Source organism: Centroberyx gerrardi, chromosome 4 (genome assembly GCF_048128805.1).
Source record: "Centroberyx gerrardi isolate f3 chromosome 4, fCenGer3.hap1.cur.20231027, whole genome shotgun sequence".
NCBI classification, from domain to species: Eukaryota; Metazoa; Chordata; class Actinopteri; order Beryciformes; family Berycidae; genus Centroberyx; species Centroberyx gerrardi.
The window spans coordinates 18,880,426-18,901,815 of NC_136000.1; the positions used below are offsets into that span (position 1 = coordinate 18,880,426).

The 21,390-nt window shown below is 41.6% G+C and overlaps 1 protein-coding gene across 1 annotated transcript; it reads right to left on the reverse strand.

Annotated features, from left to right (window-relative positions):
- Positions 1 to 3,039: 3,039 nt before the first annotated feature.
- On the reverse strand, positions 3,040 to 20,094 carry rfx4 (regulatory factor X, 4). Its single transcript, XM_071918818.2, has 18 exons — positions 20,052 to 20,094; positions 17,033 to 17,119; positions 16,620 to 16,680; positions 14,592 to 14,715; positions 12,493 to 12,554; positions 11,887 to 12,100; positions 11,356 to 11,433; positions 11,002 to 11,165; positions 10,442 to 10,542; positions 10,246 to 10,304; positions 9,988 to 10,132; positions 9,361 to 9,455; positions 8,685 to 8,802; positions 7,615 to 7,734; positions 6,406 to 6,567; positions 6,125 to 6,290; positions 5,811 to 5,949; positions 3,040 to 3,321 (listed from the first exon to the last, which is right to left on the reverse strand). The coding sequence occupies exons 1-18, from the start codon at positions 20,092 to 20,094 to the stop codon at positions 3,049 to 3,051; spliced, it is 2,211 nt and encodes a 736-aa protein (XP_071774919.1). The 3' UTR covers positions 3,040 to 3,048.
- Positions 20,095 to 21,390: the final 1,296 nt, after the last annotated feature.

A 21,390-nucleotide genomic window follows, 5' to 3' on the forward strand; every position in this document is an offset into this window, starting at 1 on the left:
CCAATATCAACAGGTAATCCTTGGTGCTATCAGTCTTTTTGTACATCTGTGGGACATAATAGATTATGTAGCAAGGAAAAAATCTACTCTCATTTCAGGCTATAGGAGGAAGTGAATAGGCTATTTGACAATTTCATCTGAACTCTCCTTTGTCTTATGGATGCAAGATGAAAAATTTGGAAGCAAAGGCTGAAAATGTATTAATTACTTAATCGGTGAGCAAAATGTAACAGTGGTAGGCTTCTATACTACATGCAGGGTTTTCCCCAGGTGATCTTACGTCATCTCCTCTTCTATTTCTGGGGACCACCTACCTTGATGCCTGACTCCTGTTGCCTAAGGAAGAGCACTAAGCTTGAAGCGCATTGCTTATTCTGCATGTAGTATAGAAGCCTCACTGTTTTCTAGGTGATACTATGGCTTATGGACAAAACAGTTGATGCTGAAATTCTGAAAAAATTGCATTTTACATGCAACAGCTGCCTTCCTGTTGCTGCAGAAGGTTCAAAAGCCTCTCAAGCAGTGAAGAAATAAAAGTTGGGCAGCTTTCATGGACTGAGACTTGCAGGAGCCAGTCAGCATTGTGATGCACTACTTATGTGACTCAGCAGAAAATATACACCTCTCACTTAGGTGCCACTTTAGACTCACCAAAACAATTACTAAAATGATCATTCAATTATTCATAATCACAAGGGTGCATGACCAAAATATATATACAGTGGCACTTTGAAACGTACAAACTTTGAAACTACAAACAAACTAGATTTTTCTAGAATTGGAATTTTACACTTTCACGTAATTCCTTGAATTTGCTTTCCACTTTGATAGAGAACTTGGTGCAGATTTTAGACCAAATATGCCAAATCAGTGTATTATGAACTCATTTTACAGCACAAAAACATGTGAGTAAGGTTTAGAGGGGGGAATATTTTTTATAGCCACTGTATCAGTGGTGTGCTGGTGATGTCAACTAGGTGCACAGAGACGGCAACCTGCTGGTTTGACATTTGGTTCTCCCAGCTCATCTCACAGTGTAGCGCACACCCAGCGTTTCCCATCTTCCTTGAAAATCTTTCAGCGTATATTGTTATTGGCACTAGGCCGCACTGAAGGTCGGCTAATGAAATCAAAGTAGAAGGCTGCCAGTTTTAAGCACAAGAGCCATTGCTGTGAACGGATTTGCTGCATTCAGAGTCTTTTTTATTTTTTATTCAACAATAATTCAGCATTCAGAGTCTTGGTTGTGAACCTTGAAGGGGTTTGGAGCGATGGACACACATAACACAGGGGATCTATGTTCCAATCAATAAAAACCTCGGCAGGGGTCAGAGGTCAAAGGTTACGGGACAGAGGTGCAATGACCCCAACCCAGCAGGAGGCTCTCTCTATACAAATGTAATTCTTTCTGCAGTGTGGCCCTCGCGCTGCTCGCCCAACCCCCATTATGTTCTCACTTCTGGTGGGCGTTTGGAGAGAGAAGTAAAAATCAGCTCAGACCATTTGAGATTTTTTCCCCTTTGTCAACATCTAAACTTCAAATGGAGATTTGAAGGAAGGTTGAAGTGGAATGATGGGTTTTTCGAAAAAGCAAAATGTGTCAATAGTGTCTGCAGTACAACTGCCAGAGCAAGTCAATGTGTTTGGAATATTAGTGAACCCTGTGTTAAATAGTTCTATGAAACATTTTTTATCTATAACAGGTATATGGTACCAAACACAGTTGTTATACTCGAGTACAGAGTATAGACAGACAGCAATTCAAGTCTTTCCTCCAGTACTGAAATAAATTATGTTGAATAATATGATCAAATAAATTGATTACAATCACCATTTTGTGCATTTTCAGAGAATAAAGAGAGAGATGAACAAAGAAGAAATTTGACAAAGATCACTCGTAGATTTGGAGTTTGAAATTATTTATGTGGCAACAATTTCTTTCCACATACATATCGGTTTAAACTGTGACAGTTTAACAGTCACCACAGAAGTTTTCCAGTGCTTTTATTTACAGAAAAGTGACTAGACTTCATGTATGTTACTGTACACTTTGATATTTTTCCCTTTTTATAAATACCCATAGGGTAATAGGTCCTCAGTAGCTTTGAGTGCATTATAAAACACACAACCCTAGGTTAATGCTTCCTTTACTAACCATACAAAACAGAGAACAAAATACCAATTGTAACATAGAAAATAAAGGATACACCATGTTACAAAGTTACAGAAAATACATACTATATGTTGTCACACAAAAAACAGCAAATAAGCTTGCGACGGGATACACTCGCACAGTTTTGTTGAGTCACAGCATTCAATCATTAAAAAAACTATCCATGTGAAGATGAAAAGACACTTTCACACACTGATCAAGGTCTTTCATAGAGTTGTATCTTTCCTCTCTGATGTCATATGAGTGTAACTGGTGTCCAAGGAAACGTTAAGGCAGTATATATCCAGGTCCTGCAGCAGACTGCTGCACCACGCCCAAACGATGAGGTGCACAGTGTTGACCAAGAGAAAACAGCAGTGTCATTAAGGGATTGTACTGGTGTCAGTCGCAGCTGGCAGCACAGAGTTCCACCAGTCACACATATTACTGACTGAGTGTTGGTGGGATGATGTGTGTGCTGACTTCAGAGACTGACGGGGGGGAACACTGGCAGGTGGAGGTGTACATTCCTAAAAAAGGCACAGCTTGGCAGGAGCATTGCACTCTTCCAATGATTCTGCTGCCAGTTTTGACAATCTATATGATTTGAACAATATTTTTGTTCCAACAGTGAAAACAATTGCTCAGTTTCATTAAACCATCATACAAACTACATCATGATCATTTGGATGATTGATGTAATGAGTCATTTAAAGTTGGCAGTACCTCCGGACCATGATTCCTATCACCTTGCATTGGTACTGTTCACTCTGCTCCTCTTTTTCTGATGAGCTTGATTGGGTGCGTTCAGATACTTGGGGAGGTTTGCATTCACCATCTTGGCAGACGTGTAGCATGTGCATGGTTGTCCAGATGAGCTCCTCTGCGTCTGCAGGCTATTTAGCCCAGCCTGTGGTGGCCTCTCCATTGATATAGGCAAAGCCAGGGAAATGTTGTGAGTGTTCATACTCTGAGTTCCTGCGTGGGCCCAAAGGGGAGTACATTTCCCCAGAGGAGGCGTAGCGGGATGAGTGCATAGGTGGGCTGGTGTAACAGCTGTTGGCAGGTGAGACGTCTGGCCACCGGGGGGCGACAGGTGTGGGGTGCAACCGAGGAGTGCTGCTCATCAAGCAAGGCTCCATTCGAGACATCTGGCCGTTGAGCTGGTACTGGAGAAGAGGAAAGATGGAAACAAGTTATGGTGATGCAGTAAAATCCAAATAACTTCAGATATCACAGTAACTGGTCTGCCAAAATGGCATAAGGAGCAAATGTAGTGGTGATAGAATATATTCAATTAACATCGTGCACAAATGTTACAATTTTCTTGTTGATAAATGCAACAAAAAACATTTAAACTACAGATTAGACTGGAAAGGCAGCGTACAAATGAATGTTTCAGAATTTGAATAAGCTTTGATCCAGGTTTCTGAATATTACAGTGTCCTGAATGAGCTGCACTCCTGAGGGGTTCAGACAAGATGCAAAATCACACTGACCCACCCATTAAGGCCTTTCATAAAGTTATAATAAATCTTTTCTCTCTGATGTCGTATTTGAAGCTGGAGTTCATCGACTCCCATGTACAGTATGAATTGACCCTTATGACGGTAATTTCCTGTCAAGGGAAATTACTCCACAAGTTGTACGACAGTGGTCAAAATAGAAAATTATGGCATTTAAGACAATTAGACACTTCTGGTAATCATCTCAAAGCTGGACTACGATAAGTGGTTTTCCTGTATTATTTTTGTTGCCCATGGTGACTGATCACAAAACAGCTAAATCTGCCCGTCTTAAAAAATATTTTGGACAGCTGGGGACCCGATAAAGTTTTCCATTCGTTTCAGCTCCATCCCCAACCTCTCGAGCGACACGCGCAGACAAAGCTCAGGCTTTGTGCCCGATTTAAGCTGCGACCAGGGTGAAAAAAGTGGAAGTAGCACCCTTTTCCCTTTTCTCACTAAATATAAACAGACAACAGTTGATTCCATTATGAGGGATCATGGCATGGAAAAAGACAGTCACTGCAGGTCAGGGAGCAGAACGGGTGGCTCGGCTGCCTCTTGTTCACGCGCAGAAAAGAGACCATTGAATAACAATATTTTAATAAACGCCCCCTTGCCCTGGTCTATGGCTACTGGCTGAAACAGATGAAGAGACTATTGAGTAGTGGGAAGGGGAGTTACAGAGCAGGGGCCCTCTTGGCCCCGGCCGAGCCACCTTTCACTGTCTGCTTCCGCTGTGTGGAGAGGGTGATTCAGGGACTTAGAAACACTGAGACTGCTGAGGCCCAGCTGATCTCCTCCCACTATAAAGGCAGTGGAGGCTGGAGGGCCCTTGACAGGAAATTACCATCAGAAGGGTAAACTCACACCACTCGCTACATGGCTAACAGTCTATGAGCTGCAGCATCTGCAGCACCATCTCATCCCAGTAACCTGTTTCTCTCATCTTTGATTCTTCAGTCTATCCTTTTATACTCAGTCACTCGTTTAGTTTAGTTCAGGGTTTTTAAGAGGCCAATCTGATGGTGTTCTTTCAGTCCGTCCAAAAAGCTCTCACACTAATGCTGTAGCTGTTGAAATATTGTCTAAATGTGTACCAAGAAGCGCTTCAACCATTCCTCCTTCTTGTCAAGCTTGGTTGCACTGCACTGTCTCTGTGCACTGCTCTAGACTACGCTGTACATCTGCCCCTCTTTTCACAATCTGATCTCTGTCTGTGCACATCTACATATTTTAGCACATCTTGGCACATATTTCTGGGCACATTTCTGTGCATATGTTACTTCCATCTGTATATCTTACAATGTGAATAGCCAATGTTGCACATTTGCACATCTGCTCTGTAAATCTGTTCTTGTGCAAATAAGCTCTTTCACTAGACTGTAAGTTTGTGAATCTGTCAGCTGCAAACAACTGTATATATTTAACATAGTGAGAATTCTTTCTAGCCAACAGGAGCTACAAATTACAATTTACACATTAGCTGACACTCTTATCCAGAGTGAAGTATAATGAGTGAGCATGTAAAGGTTTAGTGTTTTGCTCAAGGACACTTCAGGGACGTGTGGCTGTTTATGGGCACACTGACTGTCGTGGGAATCAAACCAGAGACTTCCCGGTTAAAGGACAGACTCTCTAACCATTAGGTCACTCTGTACAGTGTGATGAGGCATGAGGAGCTGTATTTTAAATCTTAATTAAAGTTCTTAAAGTTTTTTCTATTTTTATATCCTCCTCTTTCCTGCAGCAGTGACCCAATTTTCCTTCAGGTATCAACAAAGTTCAGGTTATCTAATCTGGAGGCAGAAATGATTAGCGTTTGTTAACAATGCTAGTTGTAAAACAGGCTCCTATTTCACATAGCGAACTACAAAGAAAGACTTGAACAGAATTTTTCAGAGAAATGTTTTCAGTCCCAATGACATTCACTCGCATCGTTAATAAATGCTAACACCATTAGAATCATGTGACCCCCTTGCCTTGCTGGGGTCACATTGACTTTCAGTCCTCTGCGCGGGTAACAGCATAATATACAGCTTTCATCATACAGTGCTCTGGCCTGAGTTACTGAAAAAAATAACATCAAGTCTGAAATCTAAGGATAACTAGTCCAAAAGTGTTGCTTAAAGAGTGAGCTGAACCAGACTGACCTGTGCAGATGAGCGGTGGTAGGCGGAGTAGTGGAGGGGGGCGGGGATGGCCGGCTCATGGGCCAGACTGGGATACTGGCTCTGGATGGAGTGCGGATGCTGGTTCGCATAGCTGCCATAGTTGTAGCTACCAGTATAGCTAGAGGGGAGCAAACAAAATACAAGTCAACAGGCAGGTGAGGTCAGAAGAAATTGTTTACCTGATTTAAAAAGTTTCACAAATGTCTTGAGAATGATGTCTTGATGATCATCAAAATTCACATGATAAAACAAAGTGAACTATTGAACCATATGTAAATGTTAAGACGGCTTACCCATGCTCTTCCCTGTGGGCGTAGACTGGCATCCGATGGGCAGAGGACGGAGGGGGCACTGGAGCACTGCTGCGCATACAGGACAGCTGCTGTCCGCCTTCTGGAGTGGAGCCGCCTGCTGTTGTCACTGTGTATGTAAGGGACCAGGTATATGACTGAACAGCGCCTGGTAGACACATATGCACACAGAGACAAAAGTTGGCGAAGAGAAACCTATGTGCCTGTGACCCTTGTCAAGATAGCTGATGTGACAGCCTGATGCCCACCCGTATCTGTCTCACCTGTGGTGGTGGTGACTCCGGTGTACTCGGGGGACAGGGCCGCTGTGGGGGAGACGGCCGAGGGGACGCCCACTGAGTGGACCGACCGAGCTGGGGAGTAGGGTCCTGGAGACGAGGAGGTGGGTGTGGTTTCTGTCAGCACAAATTCCTCCTCTCTCTCTGCTGAGGCAAGGTGTCGAGACGGGACACACCATTAGGTCATTTAATGCACTGAATACTATGCAGCAGGGATGGGCAACACACACTAAAGGGTATTAGTAAAACACACATAAGACATCAAAGCACATATACTGTATGAATGTATATTAAATAAAATGATAATACCTGCCTAATATAGGGACAATATTCATAACTTTGGTTCCAAAACACTCCTAAGTGTTGGGAGTTTCATAACGTCTTATTTCTTACCATATGTATTTCAAATTGACCACCATTTATAACAGAGAGGTTTGGATATAGGTACACTCCAGGCATTACTGCATAGCATCTCTAGAAAAATAAAGTGTATGAGTTGTAACAGCAAAGGTTAGAACTGATAAGAGTGAATCACCTCAGCTGAGCACTAAATGTGCAAAAAAGCTAAGAATTGTCTAAATTTGTGATTTGTGACAGTCGCATCTTGAAAACACAATCAAACAAACTTTATAGATTTCAAGGCCAAAAAATATTTCCCTAACATGTGACTACACTGTCCTCTTTAAAGAATCATTGAGAACAGGCGAAAATCGGCAAGTTTATGGGTAAGATCACTTCCGAGAGCGCTAGTGACTTCTGAGCTAACATCTAACAGAGATATGATCTTAAATGAAAGGTAAAAAAAAATGTATGATTCCAAATACATTAATAACAGAAGTTAATTAAGTGCCCTTCCTAATGAGGCGAGAAACTGTTTTTAAGGGGATTAGATGCACCCATGGACCGTCACCCATCACTGCTGCTGAGACTCACCATTAATGTGTCAGTTATATGCACATTCAGATTTGTTTTTTGAGTATTTTCATAGTTGCATTAAGACATTTCTAACACTTTTAGCTGTGAAAGCTGGAAGTGGCTATACTTGAGAAATACAAAAGAAATTGGGTTAGGAAGAAATGCTGCAGTGATGTTAACAGTATCATCAGTAAACAGCTGTGTTCCAGCTGCAGAGATGTTTGTTAGCAGCAGTGTTTGTTTGCGGGTGTCTAAGAGAACGACAGGTAGCCGTCTCACCTGTGCTGCCCTCTCCCTTCATGGCCCTCATCAGGTCGTTGGCCCTCTCCTGGCAGTGCAGCGACTCCAGCAGGTAAAGCACATAATCATCAAACATGAGATGGATCAGGTGGAAGGAACCTGCATACAGACACATAGGAGGGTGTCTTGGATTAAAAGTGGATTATTTATATACAGAGAATGTATGATTTTCTACAAAAAGAAATGATGAGGTTATGGGGAATATATGTTTAAAACTTACTAACCAACATCTTAATAGTGATGGTTTTGGTGAGGTGAAAAATAATGCCTATACAGAACATACAGTCATATGTGATGGACTGTTTAGTTTGAATCATCTCTAAAAACATCTGAGTGATGACATCACATCCTCCAGAATGACAGGAGGGCTGCTGTTGTTAAAAGAAGCAAGCGGGGCCGTTTCCTGGTACCGAGTCAATGCCAAAAATATGTCAGCTGACCCCTGGGTCGCATGGAAGATGAGACTGTGGCATGGAAGGGAGTGTCACAATTGTGTCATTGTGCCGGTCACTGCCGCCGCCGTGCGCATAATAAACACTTGCGGCTATTCAGAGGACGGGGTGCAATACTGACTGGTCATAAAATGGAAAGACAGGCAAACACACGGGGAAAGGGGAGGGGGGGCCTTTGTTAATTAGCTGTTTTTGCACAGAGACCTGCTTTATCAAAACACTGCAACCAGCTGTGTCTTTGATATTCACAGACAGGGGCAAAGGAGAGAAGTAGGGGGAAGAGAAGCCATTTTCTTTTCTTTCGCTTTTTACAGCCCCTAACTTCTTCCGAATCTTGGTCATGCACAGCAAGCTAATAAAGGAAAGACTCGGGACCAGAGAGGCAGCCATTTTACATTTTACCATTTTACTTTACTCTCCTTATTTTAGGGTTGAGATTCACAGAAAACTGGAATTACTAAACCCACTTTAGGGTGGTAACTTTCTGTATACACTTGATACACTACTAGTGATGTCACCGTCCCTTCAAGAAGACTCGCATCTCCCATCTGTTGCATGAAGGGAACAGCATGACAGACAAGAGTATTATCCACTCACCAAAGCTGGGTGCACTGTGGAGGGTCATGTCCCGGATGACTCTGGTACCGAAGCACGACCACATCAGCAGGAACTGTTGGGCCACCTTCTTCAGGCACCCGGGCCTCTTCCCCGCCACCTAGAGAGAACATTTCCATGAGAAAAGAGGGGGAAGGGTTGGGATGCCGGGGTAGAATTAACCCCTAGGTCCGTATTGGGGCTTAACCCTCAGGAACGAAAAACATGTCAACAAGTCAACTATTTAATTTGCCCCTGGGGACACGCCTTCCTATTGAACTATTGTCTGGCTAGTCCAAGACGTTGCCGGGGCAACCAAATTTTACAAGCCCATATCTGGCACATAATGGCTGCAAATGGGAAGCTTGAAGACATCATTAACTAGGGGGATTGCAACCTAAGTGCCTCTGTAAGAAAGACATGGAGAGACAAGTGGCTTTGAATTGCAGGTGTCTTTTTCTTTTTTAAGCATAATTGTCAGAGTTCTGCTGTACAAACACTTCAAACATTCATTTAAAGTCACTTCTCGGCATCTAATGGGGAAAATGTAGCATAAAAATGGGAAATATTTACATGTGCTCTATTAAAAAGTCAGAGTCAGAGCAACTATTAGCACCCTGTTTCCCAAATGAGTGAACAAAAAAAACAACAAAAAAAGAAAGAGTATTTTCTTCCTGACCTTGACTACACAGCGGTCCACCATGGAGTCTAGCCACTCAATGTAGGCCTCAATGGGAGACTGCTCCTCCAACAGACGGTCAAACTCCTGATACACTGTGACAGGAGGGAGGCCATGAGACGCTGCAGCTTCATAACAAACACGTTACATACTACTACCACACATCAGTTTCATTCAGTTTCATACCACAACACTTGACAACACTATTTGCAGGGAGACAGATGAAACTCTGGGCATTAATTAGCAACCAGAAAAACGATTAGATTTGGAGCGAGAGTGCGAATGGCGTCTTTATGCGTCGACTCCTGCATATCTGTGACCTCTGATCCCGTCGGGACCCGCTCTGAGGAGCGACACTGGAGTGAATTGGAGATGCTCCGCAGGGTGTTTCAGAGGAGAGTGAACTTGTTTAACCTTTTGGTCTCCATCATTAATGCTTGACTTTCCCGGCCGTGGGAATGATTGTCCCTCGGTGGGTTATTTGAGCGCTATCTGCTTGTGTGGAAGTAAAGTGTATTTCTCTATCTGGGCTTTGCAAGCGAAAAGAGGCTCAGCACTTAAGTGTGTGTGTTGGAGTGGAATCGGGTTAGCTAAGACTCACAAACACACACCCGTTTTTCAACTTACAGTGGATAATAAGCCGCCTGTGCTCCTCTCGTGAGTCCTCCATGGTGTAAAGTGTCTGCTTGGTGATGCTGTTCAAGTCCACATTCCTCCAGTCCTCCAGCATTTGAAACGTGATGTCGGCACTGTGTATCACAGTTCGCGATGCCTGGGGACAGATAAATCGACCGGACCTATATTACTGACACGAGCATACCCATATCGCCTTATCAGCCGTATTTGTTCATATGGATTTTATTAAATCCGCAGGATGATAGGCACCTGACATAGATGGTTTAATGATGTTTGCCGCTTTAGAATCTGAGAAAATCTTCTGGATACTGGAAATAAAAAAGGAGAGAAAATATGTTTTACTCTATAATCGTCATGCTCAAGCAAGATAAAAGTGCATCATCCATAATCTCAAAATGTAAACCATGTTGATGATATGAGTGCATTTTATAAAGTAGCCACTTACATTCAAACTTGATATTCCTCAGGTTTTCAGGTAGGTCGTGAAGTGCTATTTTAAGCCACTCATCAAGCTGTTTGGCAAATTTTCGAATAACCTGAGTCAAACTGGATGGATGAGGGAAAACAGAAACACAATATTTGCTTTAGATACCACACATTATTCATTAAATTTTCCTAATGAGCTCTCTTTATACTGCTTAAAAATTTGCAGTGTAAAGTGCAATTTCTATTGATATTGACACATTTCCCTGACATTTACTTTAACCAAGATTAAATGATATACAACTTTACCATCAGCTGGAACACTTCCATGCAAGGTAAACATGAACATTGGCACACAGCTCATTTCACTGAACTAAATGATTACCATGACATTTGTAGTGCCAAAGCAGCAGCTTTATTTTACACTGAACATTGCACAAATAAAGATAAGCTTCTGTATTAAGTCAACAGCTAGGCACACCCTGTTCTGCTGGTTAACCTTCACTAACAGCGGTCCAGTATTAGAAGGGCAGCGGTACAGTATTCATTCATTTTGAGAGTGAAGATGTGACACTCGCTCACCTGTCAGGCAGTGCTTGCAGGACGGTGGGCATCAGCACCCCAGAGATGGCCTTGTAGAGGATGGAGTCACAGACACCGACAATGTTAACCACCGTGGAGGAGCCGAGGACAGGGAGCATGTGGGGCGGCATGCCCTGCCAGAAGTGCAGCAGGAAGCTTTGGACCTGGATGTAACATAATAATCAATATTTTTAGGAGATAAAAGTTGAACTAGTGAGCATTTTCCTTAGTTAACTTTTTCCTCATTTAAGGGCTCTATTTTGGGCTTTTATTTTGATAAAATGGAAGTTGGTAAAACGGAAGAAATGAGAAATTAAAGGAGTAAAAAACATGGTTTAACAGAATAATCCTTGCCTCATCAAAGTTGGCACGAATGACCGTGTCTAGTATCCTCTGACAGTGCGTTCTGTACATCATGATAAAGGTTGACACCTGTGGGCAAGAACAGAGCATTAATCTAAATATATCACAAACTTAATAGCTTTTTCTCTTTTGGGCCACTAAAAGACTGATACAAAAACAAGAAAATAAATCTTGAACAAAGCATGTGCACCAATAAATACCTGTTACAGGTCTAGGCTGGAGCGGAGTTATATAAAACAAGCTTTAGAGATCAGCAACACACAAACCATTTAAAATCATGGCCCCCCTTTTAAAGCCGGACAGCTAGTGCCTGTCCTTTGTCCATTGCTGGATCTTATTATCTCCCCAAAAGATTAAGAGTTAGTGAGGAGCCAGCGTATAAATCCTCAAGGTCCTTCTCTAAACGTAAACCCAGTGAAGGTCCCGGGGCAGATAAAAGGCTGGAGCCAGAGGGGGCACAGAGATGGTGAGATGGCAGGCAGAGGGGGGCTGTAAGGATGGACTTTTAAAAGTCCTGTTTACCCTCTCTTCTGGCAGGCTGGCGGGCAAATTTAGGTCTTTGACATTTGGAAACTCTGGCAGGAGCGTCCCCAGTTTGGATCGTGGTGAATACGCCACTGTCTGCTTCGTGACCTCTTTCTTCCCCGTCTCGTTCACCCATGCCGCTCCCTTTTTGGAGTACATCACGTCATAATACTGAGAGCTCTCCTTCACCGCGATGCCATAGTAGTGGTACCTGAGGAGAACGGAGGGTTCACAGCTGAGGTGCACAACGCCTTTTTGACAACCAAATACAAGTATGAGAACTACTATAGTCTACAGAAAATGACGGGGGAAAAAAACTAAAAAACAATCACACTAAACATGACTATATTATATCAATTACATGACATACTGATGTAATTCAGAGAAAAACATTAAATTCATTCTCATCAAAAAGGAGTTTTTTGCTAAAATCTGTGAGCTTTGCTGCTTTTGCGGACAGCCGAGGAAAGCAGAGGAGAGCAGAGCCACTAAACTGAGAACAACACTCCATTTCCTTTCATTGGCAGTAAAAGAGGGTCTGGGCCATTTCATTTCTGATGAAAACTCAAAGTATCTCAAGTCAAATAACAAGCAGTAACTTACTTTGACTGCCCCCTCGTCCCCAGTCTTCTGGTAGTCAGCGCTGGAAACTGTTGTCTTATAATCTGTTCAGTGGAAGAGAGAAAAGGTTGTCAGTGTTTTGTGACTGCATGGCGAACTGCTGGACATGGATTTATCACTGTGCTTTTTTTTTCTTTTAAAAAGGCGAGGGAATTCACACCATCTTTCCACAGTAATTCAGTCAAGAATAAGAAAAGAGAAAAGGGAGATGAAAACGGGTGACAGAAGGGGCCAAACAAGATCTTTATAAAATATAAACTTGTTTGTATTTGATTCACTCAAAGGGGGAAAACACTACTGAATTCAACACAGAGCTAGGGTGTTATTTTACTCTAATACACATTATACATTAGTGAAAAGAAAATACAGTATCTTCAGTACTGAGACTGAGCTTAATAACGTCCATTAGAAGCGGAACTTTGTGAAATTCCCATAGCTTTAGCCCCAGGGAGGTCTGCGAGAAAAAGGCTTTGGGAGCCATCCATTTATGACAAGTCCAGGGGTATTACTTTTTTTCCCCCCTATATCAACAATCTCTTAAAAATCTGCCCTCCCCCCTATACCCCCCATCCTCCCTCCCCCCTCACTCCTTCTTGCTCTCTCTCTTTTCCACTCCCTCCTTCTTCCTTTCCTCTCTTTTTGTCCAAGAGATTGGCTCCTTGGTCCAGCTCCCGGTGCAGAAACTTTAGCAAACAGTGTAGCTCTCCATTGTGTGGGATGAAAAAAGAGGCCAAGCTGTGAAGTTTCTGTCAGGCCCCGCTTGATAAATGAGCAGACAGGGAGGCAGCCCGGGCCCTCTCTCGTTTTTTTGTCCTGAATCAATGAAGCCTTCCTAAAGGACACCCCACACTGCTCCAGCCACTGATCTAACATTCCGCAACATCTCACCCTTCCAAATTTCCTTTAATTACACATTAATCCAGGCCCCTTCTCTTTTTCAATATCTTCCGACAGGAGCTGCGGAGGGGCGGAGGGGGGGGGGGGCTGAGCTGGGGGTTGGGGCCGGGGTCCGGGGTGCAGGGGGTGGCTGGGGGTAGGTAGATTGAGGAACTTCTCGGGGTTGTGGGAACAGAGGCGAGCACATCTCCTTTGGCTCTAGATTATGTGTTCAGTGGGTTTCGGGGAGAGCGACCGCAGAGCTTCGCTGCACACTGAACTCGAGCTGAGTAAACTTCAGCTACTTCAACACCAGCAGCGGCACAAAAACGATCCATGCGTAAAATGGTCAGACTGTTGACGTATTTGCCTCATGAAAAGAGAACACCAGTATTTTTGAACCACGGCAGCTTGATTCTATGTGATTATTGCCTTCATAAGAGTTCTTACGTCAGACCGCAGCTCGGCGTGTATTTCCAGTGTTCAGATATTCTGTAGACAAACTTGAGGGAAGAACTCCACGTTGCAGGAAGACAGAAATCTTCACTCAAGTTTGCCTTTTTGAACCAGCACCCCGATCCCAGAAAAGGCGGTTTGGTTGCGCCGGCATATTATCAAAGCAAATTCTGTAGCCAATTTTCTTTGGGATTCCTCTCAAAGTTTCAATACATCTTTAAACCTACATTAAACACCCCGAAAAGCCAAAATAAATCTCCATTTTCATTTCGAGAGAATGCCATGCTAACCTCAGTGGTGTCACCTTTTTTTTTTTTTTAGAATTACTCTCCCAGATGTTGTATCATTACTGGAGAGACTTTTTAGAGAGTGACACTACAGAAGTTACCTCGGCACTTTCATCAAATGTATTTGTGGGTTTTCAAGGTGTTTAAAGTAGATTTTGAGTTACACTGGAAGCCTGTGGGAGTGACGAATCAGCACCAAATGGCTATCAAATATCTTAAGACATAAAATAATATTCCAAAATGATCTGAGATATTACATATAACTCCTATAAAAGGTGAGAACGACACAGCGTCCATGTGCCAATACAATTTCTATTACTTGAAAACACGGAGGATGGGCATCGACACACACTTACAGTCACTGCTCCACCTCAGACATTTCAGCCTGTTGTGTCACCGCAACACTCACAGATATTCTTCCAGACTGTTTAACCGTCTGCTTGGCTGGAGGTTGAGTCGTACCTTTCCAAAGCTGGCTGCGTTGACGGGCTGCGTGTCCTGCTTCTCACTGAAGTCCAGGTAGTGCATGTAGAGGGCACTCCGGGGGATACACACACCTTCAGCTATCTCATAGTTCTCTTCTAGCCTGCAAGAGACAACGAGCTTCATCAGTGACCCAAAAAAAGAAAATATTGGTGTTCGAGCACTGTTATTATAAAAGAGATGGAATCTAGCGAGTAATGAGTGAATCAAAGAGTTTTTAAACAGGATTGATATGATTGTGGCATTCCGGGGAAAAAACATGGAAAACTAATGTAATTTTACTTTTACTTGTAAATGTGTAGGAACCATGTGCATAAGGAAATTTAAATCAACCAGACAACATGCATGTCAGTAAAAGGACGCAATGCAATTATTTAAGAGTCGTCTATTTGATGACAGCACAGTATTGCATGATAAGCTGTTTCTCGCTTTACTTTGGAGACAGACAGTGATTGATCAGAGTGGTATCTGATGTAAAACATGTAGAGAGGCAATTAGCCTAAAGAGTGCATCTTTTTCAGTGTTTAATTTGAATCAAATGTGTTTTCACTAGAAGAAGCATATTGTGCTATACCACTGTCAAGTATATTCTTGAAGTGGATGCGGATGTTTTCAGACAGGAAGACATCTATGTAGATTAGAGCAGCTTAGATAAAGTAAATACGCTAAAAAGAACCCAGGAAAACAGAATTGTGTCTATTTTCATGCACCATACTACAAATACAACATTTTCCAGAGGAAAATCATGACAGGAATTTGAAATGTATATTTTCACAAGCGACTATTTGGAATAGTAAAAAAAAAAAAAGGAAGTATGATTTTTTTTAGACTGGGTTATATTTCTGAGCTAAGTTACCTGTAACACTGCACCGGCTGTGATGCGATAGCACTGCGTTCATAAACAATCTATTACAGTTTGTATTGTAAAAGTTTGACTTTCAGTTTTTTTCCCATCAAAAATAGATTATTTTCAAGACAGCATTCAGTCAAAACTCTTTCAATACATGCAGCCAAAAATTACATCCGAGTTTATTTTTTATCCAGATAACGTCTGCCTCAAAGTTTAATTTTTCACCATCACAATATCAAAAGACTGAAAATGCACAACGATACAAAATATGACAAGATAACGTATTTCTGTATATAAATATTTGTTGCTTTAATTCTAGGTGTATAATCTGATGAAAGATTACGTCTTGAAGAAGCCAAATAAGATTTTCCAAATTCCTTATCCTGTTGTAACTCAAAACTGTTTTTTTTACAACAAAAGCAGAAATGATTATATCAAAAAATGCATCTGCATTTGTGGCTCACTGTCACATAATGTAAATCCTTATATCAACACTAAATCATTTTTTTTCCCAGTCCAATATTTACATTTGGATGAAGAAGCGGGACATAAAAGAAGCGGTGTGAGGAGAAATTGGAATCCTCAAACCACTTTACCTTTATGTCTGATCAAATATATTACTCATAACATTACTAAGTATCTCTAAGAATCCATATCACTTGACCCAGGTAGGTCATGTAAAACTATTCACAGAGAAATGCATTTTTGATATCTAACATGGCTAAAAATAAATCTTGGTTTGAAAATATTATAAAATCTTTCACCAACAATTTAAATGTAAATGTTACCACCGTGAATTTTTACTGGGAATTACAAAAAAAGACAAACATAGCGCCGGTAAAATATATAATTTTGACCCTCACCAGATTCTAAATGCTTGACATTCAGACTTTTCATGGACATTTGTTTGGCGTTCCACAATGTAAGTGGAAAGTTGAAGTTAAAAGCCGTGATGATTAATGAAACGTCGACTCACTAAATGTGTAGGAGGGTTTTTTTTAGAACAAGATGGGGAATTTGTGCCTGAAATCCCCATAAGTGCATTTCATTGCTGTAGTTTGAAACAATTTTATACATTTGCATTTTGTCATTGTATTTTTACATATTACTCAAGAACAAAAAACACAGAAATGTTTAAAAAAAAAACAACAACTTACCACTCCAGAGTAGCCGGTGTCGAATGCGGTTTAGAAGCTCTGTTATTTTCTTTTTCTTCATCTATAACACACAAAACATTTTGGTTTCTAAGGCAAAATTATTGTTATTAGGCCCAAATGAGTGACAACACACATGTGGCACTAATGGCACAAATTAATGTTTATATAACCAACACAATAATGGGCAAACATATCATGAAAACTTCAACTTTTTTGAAATTATTATTATTATTTTATGCTATAGGCGCAATAGCTGCAGTAATGCCTGCACATATGGCTTAATAACATATACTGTACTAGACACTATACATCAACTATCATATGCATGAATGAAGGCTATGGAATTATTTCAAACATCAAATTTACAACACTAATTTGTCGTTTCAGTAGTTTTGTCTCAGTGGAATGCTTACTTTCATCATTGGACATATTCCCCAGGGAGGTGTGACTGGAGTATCGCTTGCTCTCACTCTCAATGAGGCATCTTTCAATCCAGCTCTCTACAAAACACATGATGGGCCACAGTTCAAACACAGCACAACCTGTAGGGACTTATGAAATATAACACTTTTTTAATGCAACTCAGAAAAAATATGGGACCATATCACTTAGCTTATTTCACTTATTTAGACTGATGCATTTGGTCATAAGAATGTGACTCAAGAATTTCACTGTGGGCCTATCAACTGCCATCTAGCCAAAACATCAGTTTAAAGCAGTTTTTGGGCTATTTGTCCTATATATTACAGCAGTTTTACTTACGTTTTTTTTAAAATGCATTTACATTGAAACTGCAACAGGTGTCACTTTTAAAACTCCCTTCCTGAATGACTCATTTTGTTCAGCTGTAGAATAGAGCCATGGCTGTATTTATATAAACAGTGCAAATCGCTGCCTATACAGACACTTTAAATGTCACTAATGTGACGGGGCGAGTTGACAACAATCGATTGTATGGCCACTAGTGCGGCCATGGCTCTATTTGAGATGTTTTCACCAAAACGGCAGGAATCCTGCATTGTTCCTGGGGGGACTACAAGCGTACACACTTGCCCAAAAGAGCCTGCGCACATTGCTGGGCCGGCCTGCTGGAATAGAGGCCATTGTCCTGTTTTAATTTCTACTTAGAAATAGCTCAACTGGTGTCCTTTCTGGGACAGAGCGGCAGGAAAGCACAAAAACTTTCATGTAGAAATAGCCTGATAGAAAGGCACTCCATTTAAATTCTTTTTTTCATTTTTTAAAGAAAAGTATTGAGGTATTTGCTATTTAAATGTAATGAAGTAGCAAAAAGTACATGTTTTATAAAATGCCTGTTTACTTCAGTGCAAGGAAGCATTCTTTATTAATCAATCACTTTTCCATAGTTAATAAGCTGGAAGACTTATTCTGATGACCTCCTCTTTCCCCTCGGGCTCAAAGTTTCAGTGATATTTTTCTGAACTGGTTTGTTTGCAAAACCTTTTTCTTCACAGTAGCTACTAAGTAACTGCAAGTGTTAAAAAGCACCGTGGAGTAAAAAGTAGGATATTTGACTTGAAATTTAGTGAAAAAGTATTATGTACCCTAAAATGGAAATACTAAACTAAACTATCTCAGACATGTAGTTAAGTACAGTGCTTAAGTAAAACTATGTAAACACTGTTACTTCCCCAACCCCTTGAACAAAAAAACAACAACAAAACAAAAAAAAACCCAACAACAAAAAAAAACACACCACATAATATTTCTTGAAGTCATGTAAATCCCTTTTTTCCGCATGGGAATTGACAACAATCACCATAGCAGCAGTTGCCAGGACAGACTGTTGGCAAGGCGACCTGCTCGGTCCAGTCAAAGGGGGGTTTTCAGAGGAGGTCACAGAAATTGAAAAGTTTTAGGGACTTAGAAGTTTTGACTAGATGAAGAATCTACACCTAGATGTGCGGCACGTGCTCAGAGAAAAGGTCAGACTGCCATTAGTGTCCCATCGCTCCGCAGTAACAGACTGAGCGCGCTCACAACAGACATGCAGGAACTGAGGATTACTTTTGGGTTTTTTTCTACGTTATGATAAATATGCCATGAACAAAATACTATAATTATTATGAATAGCTTACCCTATAATAGTCCAAATTAATATTGTTATCATCATCATCAGCATTAACATTAACAGGGTGTTAAAGTTATTCTACATAATATGCAAATTATTACACTATTAAGAAAAACAGCTTGTGCATTTGCATTTTGACGATCAATAAAACACCACCAGTGTCACCAACAGCCTTCAAATACAGATTCTGACATCTCTAATCATCATACTGGCTAATTTTGTGTAGATCTATTTTCTACTGGTCATGTCCATCTAAAAAAGCCAAACCCTGGACATCAAAAAGTGAGTCCACTGAAGTGATGCTAATTCTCCACAGAGGCTCAAATCCCAAGCTTCATTTGCCACAGGCACAGATAAGTTGGGGATCTAAATAATTGGATTAAATTTGATCAACAAGTGAAACGGATGTTAGCTCATTTATTAAAGACTAAACTACCCTACACTACACCAGTATACTAATAAGTAGATAGTATTTTTTTTAGTCTAAGGCTAAATGAAAGTAACCAAAGTTAAAATTCAGTTTATCACCTGTCTTAATTTTAACAAATGTCACGTCAGCAGATAAAAAACAAACTCATAAAGCTGTATAATTAGCTTGATTTTAATTTAATGTCCTAGATTGGGCATTAATCCTTAATGTTTTTTTTAAAGCTAAATAAAGCACTTTTATTTTTACTAACCCTATACCATAAACCAATACAAACAATATATATATAAAGCAATATATTTTACTGATAAATCCTTACTGTTTTTTTTTTTCTTCCAGTTTTCAGTTAATTTACTGCTAATGCTTATTCCGTTTTCCCAATTTTGGGCTTACCCGAAAAGTAAGCTAAAAAAAAAAAAAGCAGGTGTATAACACTTTAAAGTGCACCATGATGTGTGTTTGTTGTTAGTTTTTTTCTTCCCTTTATAATGTTTTTTTAATTAGTTAAATTAAATAGATGCTTTAAAAAAAAAAAAAAAACTGCCAGCAGCAATCGGGCCGAGCAAATTTTAAAGAAACCAAAGACTATTTCATACACTGATTAACTTCCTTGATTTTTCTTTAACCAGTAGATGAGTTCGTACTAAACCACAACACCACCTCCCATGACAGCTTACAACTAAAAAAAACACCGTCCACCACGAACAGCTCAAATTTTGAGATCAAATAAATGAGGAAAAACGGGTGAAATCGTCACTCAAACATCCAGACACTTCCTCTAAAAGACTCTGGAGAAAGTTTGAGACTTGCAGAGTTCCCAGCAGCAGAAGCGTGAACAATGTTCCCGAGCGGACGCCGATTCTCTCACCACATCCAGGCGAAGGCAGAGCCGGCACAAACAGAGGTGACTAACCTGTGGAATCCATATCAGGCTCCTCCAGCAGCCCGCAATGCATCCTCTTCCCATCAACGACACTGGCTCCCTCCAAGAAAATGGCTTAGCGCACGTTTCCCCCTCCTCAGCGGGTCTTCCCTTCGCCTCGCTCTCTGTGTTTCCGTGACCACTGCCCGTCACAGGAGACGTTGAGGATCTGAGGTTCGCCGAGAGAGGGGTGGGTGTTGGTGGTGGCTGTGGTGGAGAGGGGGAGGTGGGGAATGAGGGAGGAAAGAGAGAGGGTGGGGTGGGGGGGTGGGGTGGGGGTAGAGACTCCAGAAATCCAGCGGGGGGAAAGCCAGACCCGTCAAAATGTTTGCTGATGTTTCATGGGAAAGGGGCTGATTTTATAGGAGCCCTGATGGGGACATGTCATTGATAGGCTTGGAAGGCTGATGAATGGCCCCAAGTCAGATGGGGATGTGGCAAGGCTCACTGGAAGTCTTTTGTGGGGCTGTTTTGAATAAGAAAAGCTCCCTCCCAACGAAAAAAAAAAGAGGCTTAGATCTACGCAATCCTAACACTGTGGCCTCCCCGTCTTCCATTATGGTGTTTAATACGTTTTTATACACCCCCCAGCTCCAAATACACATACACATACCCACACAACCGCCGCTCCCGCCATCCCTTGTAATTTTAACTCCCGTCCGCAGATCCCATGGACACTTGTTGGCACATTTGCTCTGTCTTTTCCCTCACTGGCTCGACATCCCATTCACCGATCATGTACCGTAAGATCTTTGTGATAACTTTTTTTTTTTTTTAGACAGTTGGCATATCACACGCTCAGCTACCCAACCAAACCCGAAAAAAAAAAAAAATCACACAAGCGTGAATTTTTTGGTGGAGTTCTCACTGCCTTTGCTCTCCCTTTTTCGCTGTGGCAACCTTATTTTGGTGTGCCTCTGAGAAGAGGGAATGGTCACAAAGGGGGGAAGTAAAAGTGCAAAGCCCGAGGCTGGGAGGGCTCTGATGGAGTGCCTGAGAGCTGGAGAAGGGAAAGCTGTGATTAGAATATGAATGGAACCACAGGAGAGGGGGAGAGGAGAGGGAAAGAAGAGGGAGAGGAGAAAGGCGGATTATGGCTGAATTACTCACCACACCATGGATAGCAAAGGAGGACTTTCTCTTCCAGCGCGCAGGCGTGGGGACGACTGCCTCCGCTCACCAACAAACCGCACGGCCCACGCTCTGCCACCTGGGAGCACGTGCGGGACAGAGTGGCAGCAACACACCCACGGGACATTGCGCACAGTATATGGTCATACTTTAGTTTAGACTGGGGTGTCTGTTGATTCAGACTCCTGTGGGAAGAGCA

Excerpts from the sequence above, each read along its gene's own strand:
- rfx4 (XM_071918818.2), bottom strand. The coding sequence starts at position 20,094 with ATGCATTGCGGGCTGCTGGAGGAGCCTGATATGGATTCCACAG. Across the intron at positions 11,434-11,886 it reads CCAGCCTGCCAGAAGAGAGG|GTGTCAACCTTTATCATGAT; the intron begins GTAAACAGGACT and ends TCTTGCCCACAG. Across the intron at positions 9,456-9,987 it reads CAGGCGGCTTATTATCCACT|TGTATCAGGAGTTTGACCGT; the intron begins GTAAGTTGAAAA and ends CTCCTGTCACAG.